Below are 15,246 nucleotides of genomic sequence, written 5' to 3' on the forward strand. Positions count from 1 at the left end.
TTCTGACCTCCAGGTGGCACTGTTAGGCCCACCTTTTCCCTAAGGAATAGCTCACGGATTCAAAAGACAGACCAGCCACAGAAGTATTGTGGCTACAAGAACAGGCCAGAGGCTAGAAATCCCGCAGTGAGTAGCTCACTTCCTGAGTGCCTGTCCACCATCTACTAGGCACAAGGTAGGAGTGTCCACAAATGTCTGGATTCATCTATCACCAACAACAGTCACAATGCTTGACACCATCCACGATAAAGCAGTCCAATTGATTGGCGCTCATCCACCATGTTTAATATTCACTCACTTCAGCAATGACACACAATAACAGTACTGTATACCATCTACATGATGCAGGAAAATAACCTACCAAGACTTCAACAGCAACTTACAAACCTACAATCACTGCCCCCTAGAGAACAGGGGCTGTAGAGGCTTGGGAACACTACTACCTGCAAGTTCCCCTCCAAGTCTCTCACCATCCCGATTTGGAAACATATCATGTTTCCTTCACTGTCATCAGATGAAAATCCCAGAACTCCTTTCCTGAACAGCAGTGTACACGTATATCTCCACGACATGGACTATGACGGTTCAAGATGGTAGCTCACCAAGTTCTCAAGGCCAACTAAGAATTGGTATAACTGCTAATCCTGTGCAAAATCCTTACTTCATGAAGAAATAAAAATAAAATCCCTCAACTCCAATAGGCCTGTTGTTAATCATCACTACCCCAGTACAGCTCCCATTTCAAATGCAACACAGAACGCATTTAGGGAATGATCAGCCTGGTCATCATCTGCAGATGCTTTACAGACAAATACCATGACAAAGACATGGCATGACCTAACTCACTAGCCACGTCACCGTACATAAAAAAAAGTGTCTCTGAACTGACAGCCAGACTTCTCTGACCATTGGAATCCACAACAGCCCATAAACTGACAGGCACACTCAGACAACAACTCACCAGGACAAAATATCCAATACCCTTCACGTGCAGGACAAACATAATTTACAAGATTCCATGCAGAGACTGCACGAGATGTTACGTAGGACAAACAGGCAGACAGCTAGCATCTACAAACACCAACTAGCCACTAAACACCACGGCCAGCTATCCTTGCAGCCATACACACAGACAACAAGGACCACAAATTTGACTGGGACAACACAATGATCACAGGACAAGCTAAACAGAGCACAGCCAGAGTGTGTCTGGAAGCATGACACTCAACCACAGACTCCATCAACAAACACACAGACCTTGACCCAACGTACCCGGCCACTACAACAAACAATCAGAAGCAGCAGGAACGGAACCAAATAAATTCCAGAAAACACATTATAGCAGCGTTTCACAGGAGGCTCCAAAGCACTGAAGTCACTTGGACAGGGGATGAAACGTCTGCAAATCAACTTCCCAGCTTGGTGAACATACCCACAACTACGACAAGGTAGGAGTGTCCACAATTGTCTGGACACATCCATCACCAACAACAGTCACAATGCTTGACACCATCCAGGACGAAGCAGCCCAATTGGTCATCATCAAAATCAGATCTTAAAGTCAATGTCCTGCAACACTCTTCCTAACAGTGCCACTTGCATTCCAAGGAGTACAGTGGTTTAAAAAAGCACTTTCTCAAGGGATTTTCAATGAGCAATAAATACTACCTCAGATTGCATAACTATCTGACAAGCCCAACCCTTCCAGTACTTCAGACTGTCCTAAAAGGTTAGGCTCTTCTCCAGCTTCAGATTCTGTAGAAGTCCCTAATGTTCCTCAACACACTGCACTGGGAAGTATGCCCTGGGTAATGAAATCAAGGGATCATAAGCAGTTTTCAAAATAATTCATCTGCCCAGTGGTGCTTCATCTTTCTTGTATTATATTTCTCCTCACCTCGAGCAATAGATCTCCCTCGGAGATGATTGGCTGACCATTTTGTTGTCCATTCCCTTGAAAGTGTGCTGAGGGCTTGTCCGTCACCCAGCCAGCCCTGCTCCTCTTGATGCTGGCTGTAAGGAATACAAACAAAGGGACACTTTAGAAAAGAAACAGTGTTGTGAAACAATGCGCAGCTCGCTTTTCAGGAAAAACAATTAGCGTCAGACAAGAAATTACTCATGAAAGGTGGCTTTTTCTCATTGGACATGAGTTTATTCTGAGCAGCCAGATTAATAAACCTGAACTGGTAGTACAGTGGGAGAAAGTGAGAGGCTGGAGATCAGAGTCGAGTGTGGTGCTGGAAAAGCACAGATCAGGCAGCATCCGAGGAGCAGGAGAGTCGATGTTTCGGGCATATGCCTCATTCCTGATAAAGGGCTTATGCCGGAACGTCAATTCTCCTGCTCCTCTGATGCTGTCTGACCTGCTGTGCTTTTCCAGCGCCACACTCTCGACTCTGAACTGGCAGCACATTCAGGTCAACAGCCCATTTATACACTTCCCAGGCCCGTCTGTCCTTTCATGAAAACTTTTGCTTCATTCACAAGTCTAACAATTTACAGAAAGTCTATAACATTCACAATTCACCTAACATTTTAAAGGTTTGAATTTCCCACAGCAAACTGAAACAGCTATTCTGAAACCCCTGAGGTTTACAAGGGTCAGATGCACTGCCACCTCATCAGGAGATGAAGTAAACTCGACGGCTGCATTTCTAAAATACTTCTCCATTTGCAGGGTTTAATAATGGGAGCAGACCTACTGAAAACCCCTCTGCAACAAAGTTACTCTCCCTGCTAGAGGGAGAGTAACTTGTATGATTACCGCCTGACAGCAAATGGTACCGTCAGAATTTTAAAAAAGGGTCAAATTCAGTTCTTTTTTAATCCATGCATGCAATCTGAGGTAGTATTTATTGCTCACTGAAAATCCCTTGAGAAAGTGGCAGTCAGCTGCCTTTTTAAACCACTGTACACCTTGGAATGCAAGTCGCACTGTGAGGAAGTGTTGCAGGATTTTGACTTTATGACAATGAAAGAAAAGCAATGTACGTTCAGATGGTGCGGGGCTTGGAGAGGGATCTGCGAGCTGGTGCTCTCACATATCTGCTGCCTCTGTCTTTCCAGTGGACAGTGGCCGCAGATTTAGAAAGAACTGTCGAAGGAGCCTTGGTGAGTGACTGCAGTACATCTTGTGGATGATGTGGAGATGCTGGAGTTGGACTGGGGTGGACAAGGTCAAAAATGAAATGACACCAGACTTTAGTCCAACAGGTTTATTTGAAATTGCAAGCTTTCGGAGCTCTGCTCCTTCCTCAGGTGTGGTGGATATAGAGCTATAAGACAGATTTATAAGTAAAATGTTATCGAGGGACAAAGGTTCGAAAGGAACCTGGATTTTGCATTTTACATCAACAGTCTACCACCTCACTGATTCAAGGATTCAACAAAAGCAGCTAGTTTTAAAAGGTGTTAACTTTTTGCTTATTCATACTGTGTCTTGTATCTCCCCATCATACCACGCCCGAGGAAGGAGCAGAGCTCCAAAAGCTTGCAATTTCAAATAAACCTGTTGGATGTAACCTATTGTCATTTGCTTTCAACTTGTGGATGACACACAGTGCTGCCACTTTGCATCTGGCATAACGCAAGTGAACAGTGAAAGTGGCAGATGAGGTTCCAATTCAGTGGGCTACTGTGTCGTGGATGGTGTCAAGCTACCTTAGTGTTGTCAGAGCCAAGCAAGTGGAGAGGATTTAATCACACTTTTGACTTAACGCCTTGTAGGTTGTGGACAGATTTTGTGAATTCAGGAGATGAGTTATTTACCTTAAAGTTCCTAGCCTGTTGGAGCCTCAGTACTTATTGTGGTGGTGTAATTCAGTTTCTGATCAATGGGTACTCCAGGGTATTGAATATGGGGAATTCAGCAACAGTGATACCATTAAATGTCAAGGGGCAATAGTTAGATAGACTCACTCTTTTTGAAGGTGACTCCTGAGTGATTCAAACCTTAAGTCTGGATATTGTCCAGATCATGCTGTTGGGAGATATGAACTATTACAGAATCGGGTAATCATAAATGATGCTGAAAATTGCTCAACCATCAGCAAACATACCTACTTCTGACCTGCAGATCAAGGGAAGGTCAATGATGGTTGAGCCAGTGAAACTACCCTGAGGAACTCTGTAGTGATGTTGGGGAATTAAGATGATTCACTTCAAAACCACAACCATCTTCCTATATACTCAGTATTTTTCCCACCAAAGGGATTTTCTGCTCGTACCCACTGATTTCAATTTTGAAAGGGCTCCTTGATTCTATCCTCAAATCAAAAGCTGCCTTGACATCAGGGGCAGCCACTCTCGCTTCACCTCTGGAATTCACCTTTTTGGTCTACATTTGAACCAAGGTTGGAAGGACATCAGGAGCTGACTGACTATGGCAGAATCCAAATTGAGTAATAGTGTTGCGAGGGTGTAGGTGTGCACTGTACCTTAGAGAGAGAGAGATAGGAAGCTAGCAAGCACTGACTGAAAGCACAGAATATCTGGAACAATTTAGAAATGTAACACTTGGTTGAAACAAACAGCTGGAGTTGAGTTGCCATGGAACAAAAACAAATTCAAATCCAGCCAATCAGTTTAAATTATGCCCCAGATACAAAAATCCAATTTAGTTTGAATTTAGTGTTTTTATGACATCAAACAAATAACAAGATCCAATGTTTTGGGGTATAAAAACAGACATTTGAACAGTTATGGGAAGAACTGTCAAGAAAACCAACAAGTGTATACAGATGGCCAAATAGCTCTCTGAAAGGTACCTGTCCATAAAAAAGGTGTGCAGCAGAAGACCAAAGAGATGATGATACAGGGAATCCTATGGGTGGATCTCTACAGGGGGGAGGGTAGAGTGAGAGGTAAAAGATAGGTTTAAGAGAAAGGAGTTGTAAATAGTCGTTTAAATGTTCTCTGGTGGACTTAAAGAATAAAATAGTTAATTTTTAGTTTAAATACTGACCTCTGGGATAGCTCTTTGCCTCTCGAAATGTAACGGTTTGCAGTGCGAGGTGAGCTTCTCGGTGTGTCGGTTGAAATTAGCAGAGGGGTTTACCCAGGGTTGTACCAGTGATGAGCAGATTATTGCTATGCACGTCCTACCTAATAAGATGTATAACCTGTTTGAACTGTTAGCTAAGCTCAGACAACTCTGTGCATATGTATGTGGGGAGAGCGAGCAAGAGAGTGTGTACATATGAAAGTTAATGACTGAGAGTGTGTACGAATATAGACACGTACATGATGCTGATGGAGGAACGGGAGTGGCAGTGTATGTACAAGACGTGGACATGTAGGTACACTAAATTGGCACAACCTAACTGTTGCTCTTCACTTCTCCTGTCTATGGGCACTCTACCTTTTGTTAACATGAGGAATATTAAGACAATGAGAATTGTACCGTGGTACATGTGAATACTTTTATTGCAACAGGGAAGAGAAACAAAGTAAAGACTGATTTGGAGGTGCTATAATCTGGTGTTGCATGATTTTTAGCTGAGTAAAGATTGCTTGCTCTGTCCAAACTTATCAAATAATTGGATGTCGGTATTTTTGATTTGAAAACCTCTCTCTAACCTCTTTTGACATGTATGATAAAGGACAACTCATTCTGATTCACAGAAGGTGAACATTCAATGTGTACTTACTGGACTGAATGGCTATTCTCAGCACTGCCGTGCATTATCAAATGATGCTATGCAGGGAGAATGAACTCCCAGTCCTTCACCGCCTGACAGCATTACCCTTTCAAAAGAGAATTGGACACACTCCGAGTGGGCTCGAGAAGATGGCTGAAAACATATTCTTCAGAATCCAGCGTTGGTTTGGCTGCCCTCCAGAGTCTATCACCCTGGGTTTGTTCAAATTAAGACGGTGGTGCAAGGTTCCGGTTCAGCCGCAACTTTGGAGGGCTCCACTGGTACTCAGGACTTTTAACTGCAATAGAAGGGAGTGCCAAAAGGTGGCTTTACTCTGCAAAATAGGGCAGACACAGTATTGCACAATGGCGCAGCTCCCGGGCTGAGCATTCAGCAAAAGCAATGGGAACGCACAATTCAGATGCCCTGAATGAATCCAGTGAAAAATGTAATGCTCTCCACCTTATTGGTGAAGAATCCCCAAATCAAACCTTTTTGCAGATGGCCTCCACAAGGCAAATAGTGCTACTGTTTGCAAAACGTATGGCCAAGTATGACTAAGATTGATAAATTCTTGATGTCACAAGGAATTAAGGGCTACGGGGAGAATGTGGGTAAGTGGAGTTGAAATGCCCATCAGCCATGATTGAATGGCGGAGTGGACTCAATGGGCCAAATGGCCTTACTTCCACACTCCTATGTACCATGGTCTTAAGTTTATTTGAACTGTTTCACGAACCATTTTTGCACTTTGCCAGTTCAGAATGGCAAGCAATGTAAAAGGCTGAAGCTTTGAAATTCAATAGGGTTTATAACCAACAATATAGCCAAGATTAGAGAGGTGACTATCCTTTCCCCCTTTTGCCGGATATATCCGCCACCTTTCTTTCTCATTTCTCTTTCTTTTCTTGTCTTTCTACCTATCAATCTGTATCATGGGTTATTCTACCTCCCCTGTATTGACTGGTCTCGATATGCCCAGCATGGTAATGGACAGACTGATGGCAGCAACAAGAGAAAATGTGATGGTCCAGCAGTCCATCAGATGGCTTCATGGTTTCTCAACCTTATTCCCTTCAGTTCAAGGTTAGCGTCACTTCATCGAGAATGTCACATGACTATTGGGCTGAAGCAGAGCCTCTCTTTTTTTTTTGTTTCCAAAAAATTGTTACCAAATGACAACACAAACACTTCTCATCACAAAACTCATGACTCAAACCAGCATGAGTAAACCTCAGAGTGGCAGAGCGAGAGCGCAGAACTCCTAAACTTACTCCCAAACTGCACTGAGTTGTGCGTAAGGATGCGACAAAATATCCCGAGATGTTTTGCAGGAGCATTAAAAAGCAAAGTTCCTTCTGAGGCCAAGGAAATAATGTTAGTCCAGATAACCAAAAGCCCGATGCGAGGGGAAGGTGGAAAGAAGCTGAAAATGTGTTGCTGGTTAAAGCGCAGCAGGTCAGGCAGCATCCAAGGAACAGGAAATTCGACATTTCGGGCTAAAGCCCTTCATCAGGATGATTCCTGATGAAGGGCTTATGCCCGAATCGTCGAATTTCCTGTTCCTTGGATGCTGCCTGACCTGCTGCGCTTTAACCAGCAACACATTTTCAGCTCTGATCTCCAGCATCTGCAGACCTCACTTTTTACTCGAAGGTGGAAAGAAGGCAAGGTTAGGGAAAGAGTTCCAGGGCTTAGGTCCCAGGCGGCTGGGTGCTCAAGGTCAGAAGCTGATATCTTAGTGGGCCTGAAAGAGATAACAGAAACAGGGAGGACCATGACCAGGAGCCAATGTAAGTCAGGGAGGGAAATGGCATTTGGTACAGATTAGGACACAGGCAGAGGTTTGGAATAGCTCAGATTTATGGAGTGTGGAATGTAAAACATCAGCCAGGAGCAACCAAAGGTCAAGTGCTCCTCAGCTGCTCCAGCTGGAACTTCAATCACTTGGTGTCCCTCATAGCAAAGTCAACTTGTAGGGTGAAAGTATAGGATAAGGCCCACCTTACCAGTCTAGCATGTCCATCCAGACCCTGGCACTTGCCATTACTTTAATGTTGTTGAGATGTGAAATCTCCCTAACAGCACTGTGGCGGTACCCACACCACACAGACTGCAGTGTTTCAATAAGGCAACTCATCACCATGTTCTCCAGAGAGATTAGCAACAAATACTGGCCTTACTACAGCTCCCAAGAATAAAGTCAAAGTGATGTAAATGGAGATGAAGGATTATTCCACAGAACACAATCATTCTGGTGTTGTGGTGAGGGATGGAGGGACGGGGGCTAGTGCTACTGGAAGGGGATGTTGGGTGAGACGGCAGCCTGGGTGAAAATGATGACTGAGACGTGAAGGTGACATTCTGCAATTCTGTTTGTCTGCCTCAGGGACCTGCAGGATACTCACACAGTACTGACCCTTCAGGACGTTGGGTCCGTCCAGACAACAACACTGACCCAGTCTGCTAGGAAACAAGTGCTGAAAGGTCAAATGACCTCACCTTACCCAATATGTTGTATTTAGTGGAAGGCCATTTCATCCCCCCACCTCCTGCAAAGGAAAAGGAAAGAGAGACAGAGAGACATGCACACAGACACACACAGATAATATACAACAGACACAGAGACAATACACACACAGACACACACAGGGGTTGCTTTGGTTTGGTGTTCCCTTGAGATTTTACTTTGTGTGTTTTCAAAAGTGTGAGATTGTTCTGCTCAGCTTGAGGGTTTTAAGTTACCCACAATTTCCTTCCAAGCAAGTCTGTACGAGTCTGTAGACGAGACCGAGAGCTCAACGCGCTATGTCAGCGAGCAGAACTTGAATACACTAGCAAAGGGTTTTAATGAGAAATATTTGTTTAATTAATGAGCTTCACAGTCGAAAAATTTAATGAAGGTTGGGAGGGGGTGGGGGCACAGGGGCAGGATTTCAAAATTTCTCTTCCCCCAATTTCCAATAAATTTCACCCTCCAACCCCAGAAGATGCTGTATCCGGTTGAGGTACACTGCTCCCTTGTGCAGTTTCCCATTCCTTGAGCTAGATTTTATACACTTCTTCCCATCCCCATACAATTGGTGACTGCACATAAAATCCAGCAGGCACAGCCTCCACACCAGCATCCCCAACCTGTCTGAAGACCTACACTAGGACAGTGGCAGTGCAAAGATTAGAGCAATTTGTTCACCTCGGACATACAGAGGGTACAGGCCAAGCAGGGAGATGAGCACTGTAGCAAGTCCCACCAAGACACAGCAGCAGCTACCATGCACGAGGGCGATTCAGGAAGCCTCGTTCAACATCACCTTTCAAACCTGTGACATCTACCACCTAGAGGGGTAAGGACAGCATATACATGCAATCACCCTCACTTACTGACTGCCTTCTGAACCGCACATCACCTTAACGGAGAGGTCAGTTGCTTCACTGTCTAAAGCCAGCAGCGAAAGCACCGTGGGGTTTTCTATATCCGGATTGGCCACAGTAGCTCAAGAAGACATTAACGTTTGAACAATAAACATTGGCCTTGCTAGCGACGTCCACATGGGTGAACTGACAGTCAACCCAAGGATGGGCCAGTTCAGACCAGTGCCAAAGTGGAAGCAACCATCACTACACTAATAAAAAGAAAGCAGCCACACAAATAAAACGGAACCAAGACTTCATAAAGCTAAAAGCAGGCAATCTGCCCACTGTCACCGTGGTAACCACTCAGTAAAGAATGTGGTAAATGGGATAGTGCCATTTCGAGAAATATTCATACTGCACTGAAATACTGGTGGTTACAATATTGTAACGGGTGCCCAGAAAAACCAAGGTCCCTCAATTAAGAGTATCACGCACGCCAACACAAATCTACCGCGCAGCTTTTCCAAACAGCTAAACACACAAATCATAAGACTGCCGATGACACTGACGTGGGAACTGCCTTTTCCTGATTCTGCTCAAGTACATTTCGTAACTTTTATTTTGTAGCAAGTTTGACAGTTCAATTTTAAACCAAAGTTGGATGGTACATCTTTTTCCCCTCCGGCATGAAGAGCAACTTAGATGAACTGGCGTGCTCTCCCACTGCTTTCAAACACGTTTGGAGGGGTGGAGAGTTTGCCAGCTGTGAAGGCAGGCGCAGGCTGGGAGGTCACTGGGTCGGGTGTTGTTCTTATTTGGTGAGCAAGCACGCACATCCTGTGCTTCCACTCAGCGCTCTGGCGAGTGCAGACCGCACAGCAATGCTACAAACACCACCGGCATCAGTGGCTGGGCCAAGCCAAAGGAGATATTCGGGTCAGCACGGTGGCTCAGTGGTTAGCCCTGCTGCCTCAGTGCCAGGGACCCGGGTTCAATTCCAGCCTTGGGCGACTTGTCTGTGGGGAGTTTGCACATTCTCTCAGTGTCTGTGTGGGTTTCCTCTGGGTGCTCTGGTTTCCTCCCACAATCCAAAGATGTGTCGGTTAGGTGAATTGACCACGCTAAATTGCCCGTAGTGTTCAGGGATGGGGAGGTTAGGTGCATGTGTCAGGGGTAAATGTAGAGTAATAGGGGAATGGGTCTGAGTGGGTTAGTCTTCAGAGGGTCAGTGTGGACTTGTTGGGCCGAAGGGCCTGTTTCTACACTGAAGGGATTCTATGATATGTTGTCTCAGTTGGCATCCACCTCAGATAGCACTTTGTGTATCAATATTTGGACCAAAACAGGATTGAGGTAAACATGGACTCTCGGGTGAGGAAGGAGAATCAGGTGCTTGAAGGACAATCAATTTGCAAAGCTGCATAAGTGCCAACAGTAGCTTTACCTGCGCGCGATAGAATGAGTGCACACCATTCTTATCTCGTTTCCACGCGTCATCAGGAATTATTTCATCAGAATTGCTTTTTCCTAATGCGCCAATATGACTTAATTTGCTCTAACAATGACCTTCGTTCTCAAAGTTAATACAAACCATACTGACCACCAGCCAGTGACATGCCGGTAATAGTGATGTCACTGCTCCAAGGCAAACCAATCTTCATGGTCAGTCAAGTTCCTCACACCCAAACACATACTAGGAAAGGGATAAGCAGATTAAAAAAAGAAGGTACTCATGAAAAGCAGTGAGAGAAAGAGGTTAGACGTGAAAGCAAGAGAAAACAAGTGGGGAGGGGATTAGAGACAGAGAGAGAGACACACAGAGAGAGAGAGAGAGAGAGAGAGAGAGACAGAGACAGACAGAGAGACAGACAGAGACAGAGAGAGAGACAGAGAGAGAGAGAGAGACAGAGAGAGAGAGAGAGACAGAGAGAGAGAGAGACAGAGAGAGAGAGACAGAGAGAGAGAGACAGATAAAATGGGGCAATGATATGGAGGCACTCTGCCTTGACAGCTGTCGCTGACTTTATTGCTGATGAAAAGCTCACTGTACATTTTACTAAACTAGTGACACCCTACCGTGGAACACTGAATGGAAAGAAAAAGGGCTTATTTTTCTAAGATCAGAGTTTAGATGTCTGGTTTACATTTTAGAATTTTCCAGTGAGCAGGCCAGTGATCGGTGGTTGTTCCTGAGCCAGCAATTGGGCAATCTCAGCCTGGTTAACACAACAAGTTAGAGGTGGTCAGCTTTCAACATCTGTCAAGAACACGAACGGGGTAGCTGGTGCGGCAGCTCCAAAGACAGGTTTTCATAAACAAACTTATTCACAATACGTCCATTTCAAGTGGAGATCATTAGGTACAGGAGCCACCGCACAAGTCAAAGCACAAACAGGTCTCTTGCGGTTGAAATGGTAGTTCAGGGAACTACTCGGTACCGCTCTGTGGGGAGAGAGGCAGGGAGCCTTCAGTGATGGGTACATGCAGGCTGCATGTAGCGCAGTGAGAGCCTCATGTGTGCTCACTGACCTCACCTCTCGAAAACAGGAAGTTCGCAGTCAGGGACTGGCACCGGATACAACTAAAGACAACACAATTATTCACTGGAGGAAGGTCTGTCGTGGAGTTCCTCAGTGCTCAGTAATGGGAGCCTGGCTTTTCTCCATTTAAAACTAATGATCCAGATCGTGGTAGGACAGGGAATGATTTCAAAGTTTGCAAATGATATAAAATTTGGACAAACTGTGGGGGGGGGGGGGAGGACAGCGTAACTCCGAAAAGGGCACGAAACAAAGCTGGTGGGTAACAGGCAAGTGAGATTCAACGCAGAGAGGTGCGACGTGATGCGTTTTGGTCAGAGTAACATTGACAGACATGCGAAAACATGAGGTACTAGTGCAGAAAGAGCTGGGCGGAGATGTGCACAGATGTGGAGATGAAGGCACATGGACAGGTGGGGAGAGCACTAAGTAAAACGCACAGTATTCTCAGTTTTATTAATAGAGATATAGTGCAGAAAGAGCAAGGGGGTGATGCTGAAGTGGTACTGGATGCCTGTTAAATCCCCACTGCCTTACTATGCACAGGTTGTGAACATATTGAACAGAAGCAATTTAGAAGAATGATTCCAGGGATCAGAAGTTTTGATTATGATAGATTGAGGAAGTGAAGAATATTTCTCTCGGAGGTCAAAGTCCATGAAAACTGATTGAGGTTTTCAAAACTATACACGGGCTGGATATACAACGTCGGGAGAAACAAGTGGGCATAGATTTAAAGTGATTTGAAAAAGGGGAGTGGGTAATAGGAGAGAAACCTTTTGCACTCTGCAAGTTGTCACTCAATGGGATGCACTACCTGGAAGTGCAACAGAGGCAGGTTCAACTGAAGCAGTCAAGAGGGCATTGGATGGTTATTTGAACAAAACAAATGTGCAATGGTATGAGGAGCAGGCAGGAGATTGAGCATCATTACCTCGTGCCCTTTAATGAGCCAGTGCAGGCATGATGAGCCACGTAGTTTCTGCTTGTCAAGATTTCTGTGATCCGTTAAACATACTTGGAGGGGGAAAAAAACGCAAATAATGCTGGAACACCATATGGCTGATCAACTCTGTCCAAACTCCGTCATCAAAATGTAAGTGATTCCAGCCACAAGATTGGGAAGCGAGGCTCTCAAAGCAGCTACCTAGGTGATCACTGTTCCCACATCCTGCAACAGCTCCCAAGCTCCTGGAAGATTCATCGTACCTGGTTCAATGGGTAGTATTCTCACTTCATTCACGAGGTGGGAGATTCAAGGCCCACCCCTGGGGAACTGAACACCAAAGTCTAGGCTGGCTGTGCCAGTGCCAGAACGAGGGAGTGTTGCATCGTTGCAAAAGCTTCTCAGAGGAGATGGCTAACCAACGTTTTTTGCTCAAGTGGAGACAAAACTTCCTTGGGCGCTTCATGATGTGGTGTGGAACATTGCCCACATCATCCAGACCAGTATTTATCCCTTAACGCATAAAGCGATCATCTGGTCACGTTATGTTTTGGCAGTTTACTGTGCAACATGGCTATCACCTTTCCTGCTCAACTCCAGTGACACCACTTCATTGGCAGTAAATAAGGATATGGCCTTTCACAACAGGTGTTACCTAGAATCATAGAAATGTACAGCACGGGCACAGACCCTTCGATCCAACCCGTCCATGCCAACCAGCTATCCCAACCCAAGCTAGTCCCACCTGCCAGCACCCGGCCCATATCCCTCCAAACCCTTCCTATTCATATACCCATCCAATTGCCTTTTAAATGTTGCAATTGTACTAGCCTCCACTACTTCCTCTGGCAGCTTATTCCATACACATACCACCCTCTGCGTGAAAAAGTTGCCCCTGAGGTCTCTTTTATATCTTTCCCCTCTCACCCTAAACCTATGCCCTCTAGTTCTGGACTCCCCCACCCCAGGGAAAAGACTATGCCTACTTACCCTATCCATGCCCCTCATAATTTTGTAAACCTCTATAAGGTCACCCCTCGGCCTCCAACGCTCCAGGGAAAACGGCCCCAGCCTGTTCAGCCTCTCCCTATAGCTCAAATCCTCCAATCCTGGGAACATCCTTGTAAATCTTTTCTGAACCCTTTCAAGTTTCCCAACATCTTTCCGATAGGAAGGAGACCAGAATTGCAAGCAATATTCCAACAGTGGCCTAACCAATGTCCTGTACTCAATACTCTGACCAATAAAGGAAAGCATAACAAATACCTTCTTCACTGTCCTATCTACCTGCAACTCCACCTTCAAGGAGCTATGAACCTGCACTCCAAGGTCCCTTTGTTCAGCAACACTCCCTAGGACCTTACCATTAAGTGTATAAATCCTGCTAAGATTGGCTTTCCCAAAATGCAGCACCTCACATTTATCAAAATTAACTCCATCTGCCACATCTCAGCCCATTGGCCCATCTGGTCAACATCCCGTTATACTCTGAGGTAACCTTCTTGGCTGTCCACTACACCTCCAAGTTCGGAGTCACCTGCAAACTTACTAACTGTACCTCTTATGCTCACATCCAAATCATTGATGTAAATAACAAAAGGTAGAGGGCCCAGCACCAATCCATGTGGCACTCCACTTGTCACAGGCCTCCAGTCTGAAAAACAACCCTCCACCACCACCCTCTGTCTTCTACCTTTGACCCAGTTCTGTATCCAAAATGGCTAGTTCTCCCTGTATTCCAGGAGATCTAACCTTGTTAATCTTACTCCCATGGGAAACCTTGTCGAATGCCTTACTGAAGTCCATATAGGTCACATCTACCGCTCTGCCCTCATCAATCTTCTTTGTTACTTCCACAAAAAACTCAATCAAGTTTGTGAGACATGATTTCCCATGCACAAAGCCATGTTGACAATCCCTAATCAGTCCTTGCCTTTCCAAATACATGTACGTCCTGTCCCTCAGGATTCCCTCCAACAACTTGCCCACCACCGACGTCAATTTGTGTCCTTTTCTTTTTAAACATTCCTCAGCCCTCCAGCAGCCATTTTTGCCTTTTCCTTTTTGCTCAAAGGCACAACAGTTAAGCCTTTTGAATCCTTAGGCTTGGTTGCGTCGAGGAGAAAGTGAGGACAGCAGATGCTGGAGGTCAGAACAGAAGAATGTAACGCTAGAAAAGCGCAACAGGCCAGGCAGCATTTGAGGAGGAGGAGAGTCAACGTTTCGGACATGTACCCTTTTTGGTCCCTGTAAGCAAATCAATGCCACTTCATGACAAACCAGTCTTTGCCAAATCACCTTTCCCGATGAAGGGCTTATACCCAAAACGTCGATTCTCCTGCCCCTTGTTTGTATCTGTCTTGTACAGAGCTTTCGCTTTTCTGTGGGTCAGCCCATGGCATTAAAACACACCAGACACATTCCTGCACTGAAATGGGAACCTGTGATCTCAGGGGTCAACACTAACTGTTTGCTTTTTAAGCACGTGTTATTTCAAGCTGCTGTCTGTGTCGAGATCTCGCCAGTTCACACAACGGCGCGGCTTGTGACAGCAGAGAGAAAACCATTGCGCAGAAAGTTCAGCGGAGGCATTCTTTTATTCTGATGTCAGTCAGAGCTCTTTCAAGAGAGAATAAAAAACACTCAGCATTTTTCCTCGAGCTGACCTCTTTTTGTTGAGGTCCATCGAAGCACTCAGAAACACTGGGGGGAGAAAAGAAAATACACAGCCCAGTTTCAAAATGGCTCTAGCCCGCAAGTTCTC

The 15,246-nt window shown here is 45.3% G+C and overlaps 1 protein-coding gene across 2 annotated transcripts in view; it reads right to left on the minus strand.

Annotated features, from left to right (window-relative positions):
• The window catches only part of ahr2 (aryl hydrocarbon receptor 2), a 148,670-nt gene that overhangs the window by 32,715 nt on the left and 100,709 nt on the right, over positions 1 to 15,246 (minus strand). For both annotated transcript variants that reach the window (XM_060827515.1, XM_060827516.1), the window contains one exon: positions 1,898 to 2,013. In XM_060827515.1, coding sequence (XP_060683498.1) covers positions 1,898 to 2,013 — 116 coding nt within the window. The remainder of the gene's footprint in view (positions 1 to 1,897; positions 2,014 to 15,246) is intronic.

The sequence above is a fragment of the Hemiscyllium ocellatum genome, chromosome 7 (genome assembly GCF_020745735.1).
Source record: "Hemiscyllium ocellatum isolate sHemOce1 chromosome 7, sHemOce1.pat.X.cur, whole genome shotgun sequence".
In the NCBI taxonomy this organism is placed as follows: Eukaryota; Metazoa; Chordata; class Chondrichthyes; order Orectolobiformes; family Hemiscylliidae; genus Hemiscyllium; species Hemiscyllium ocellatum.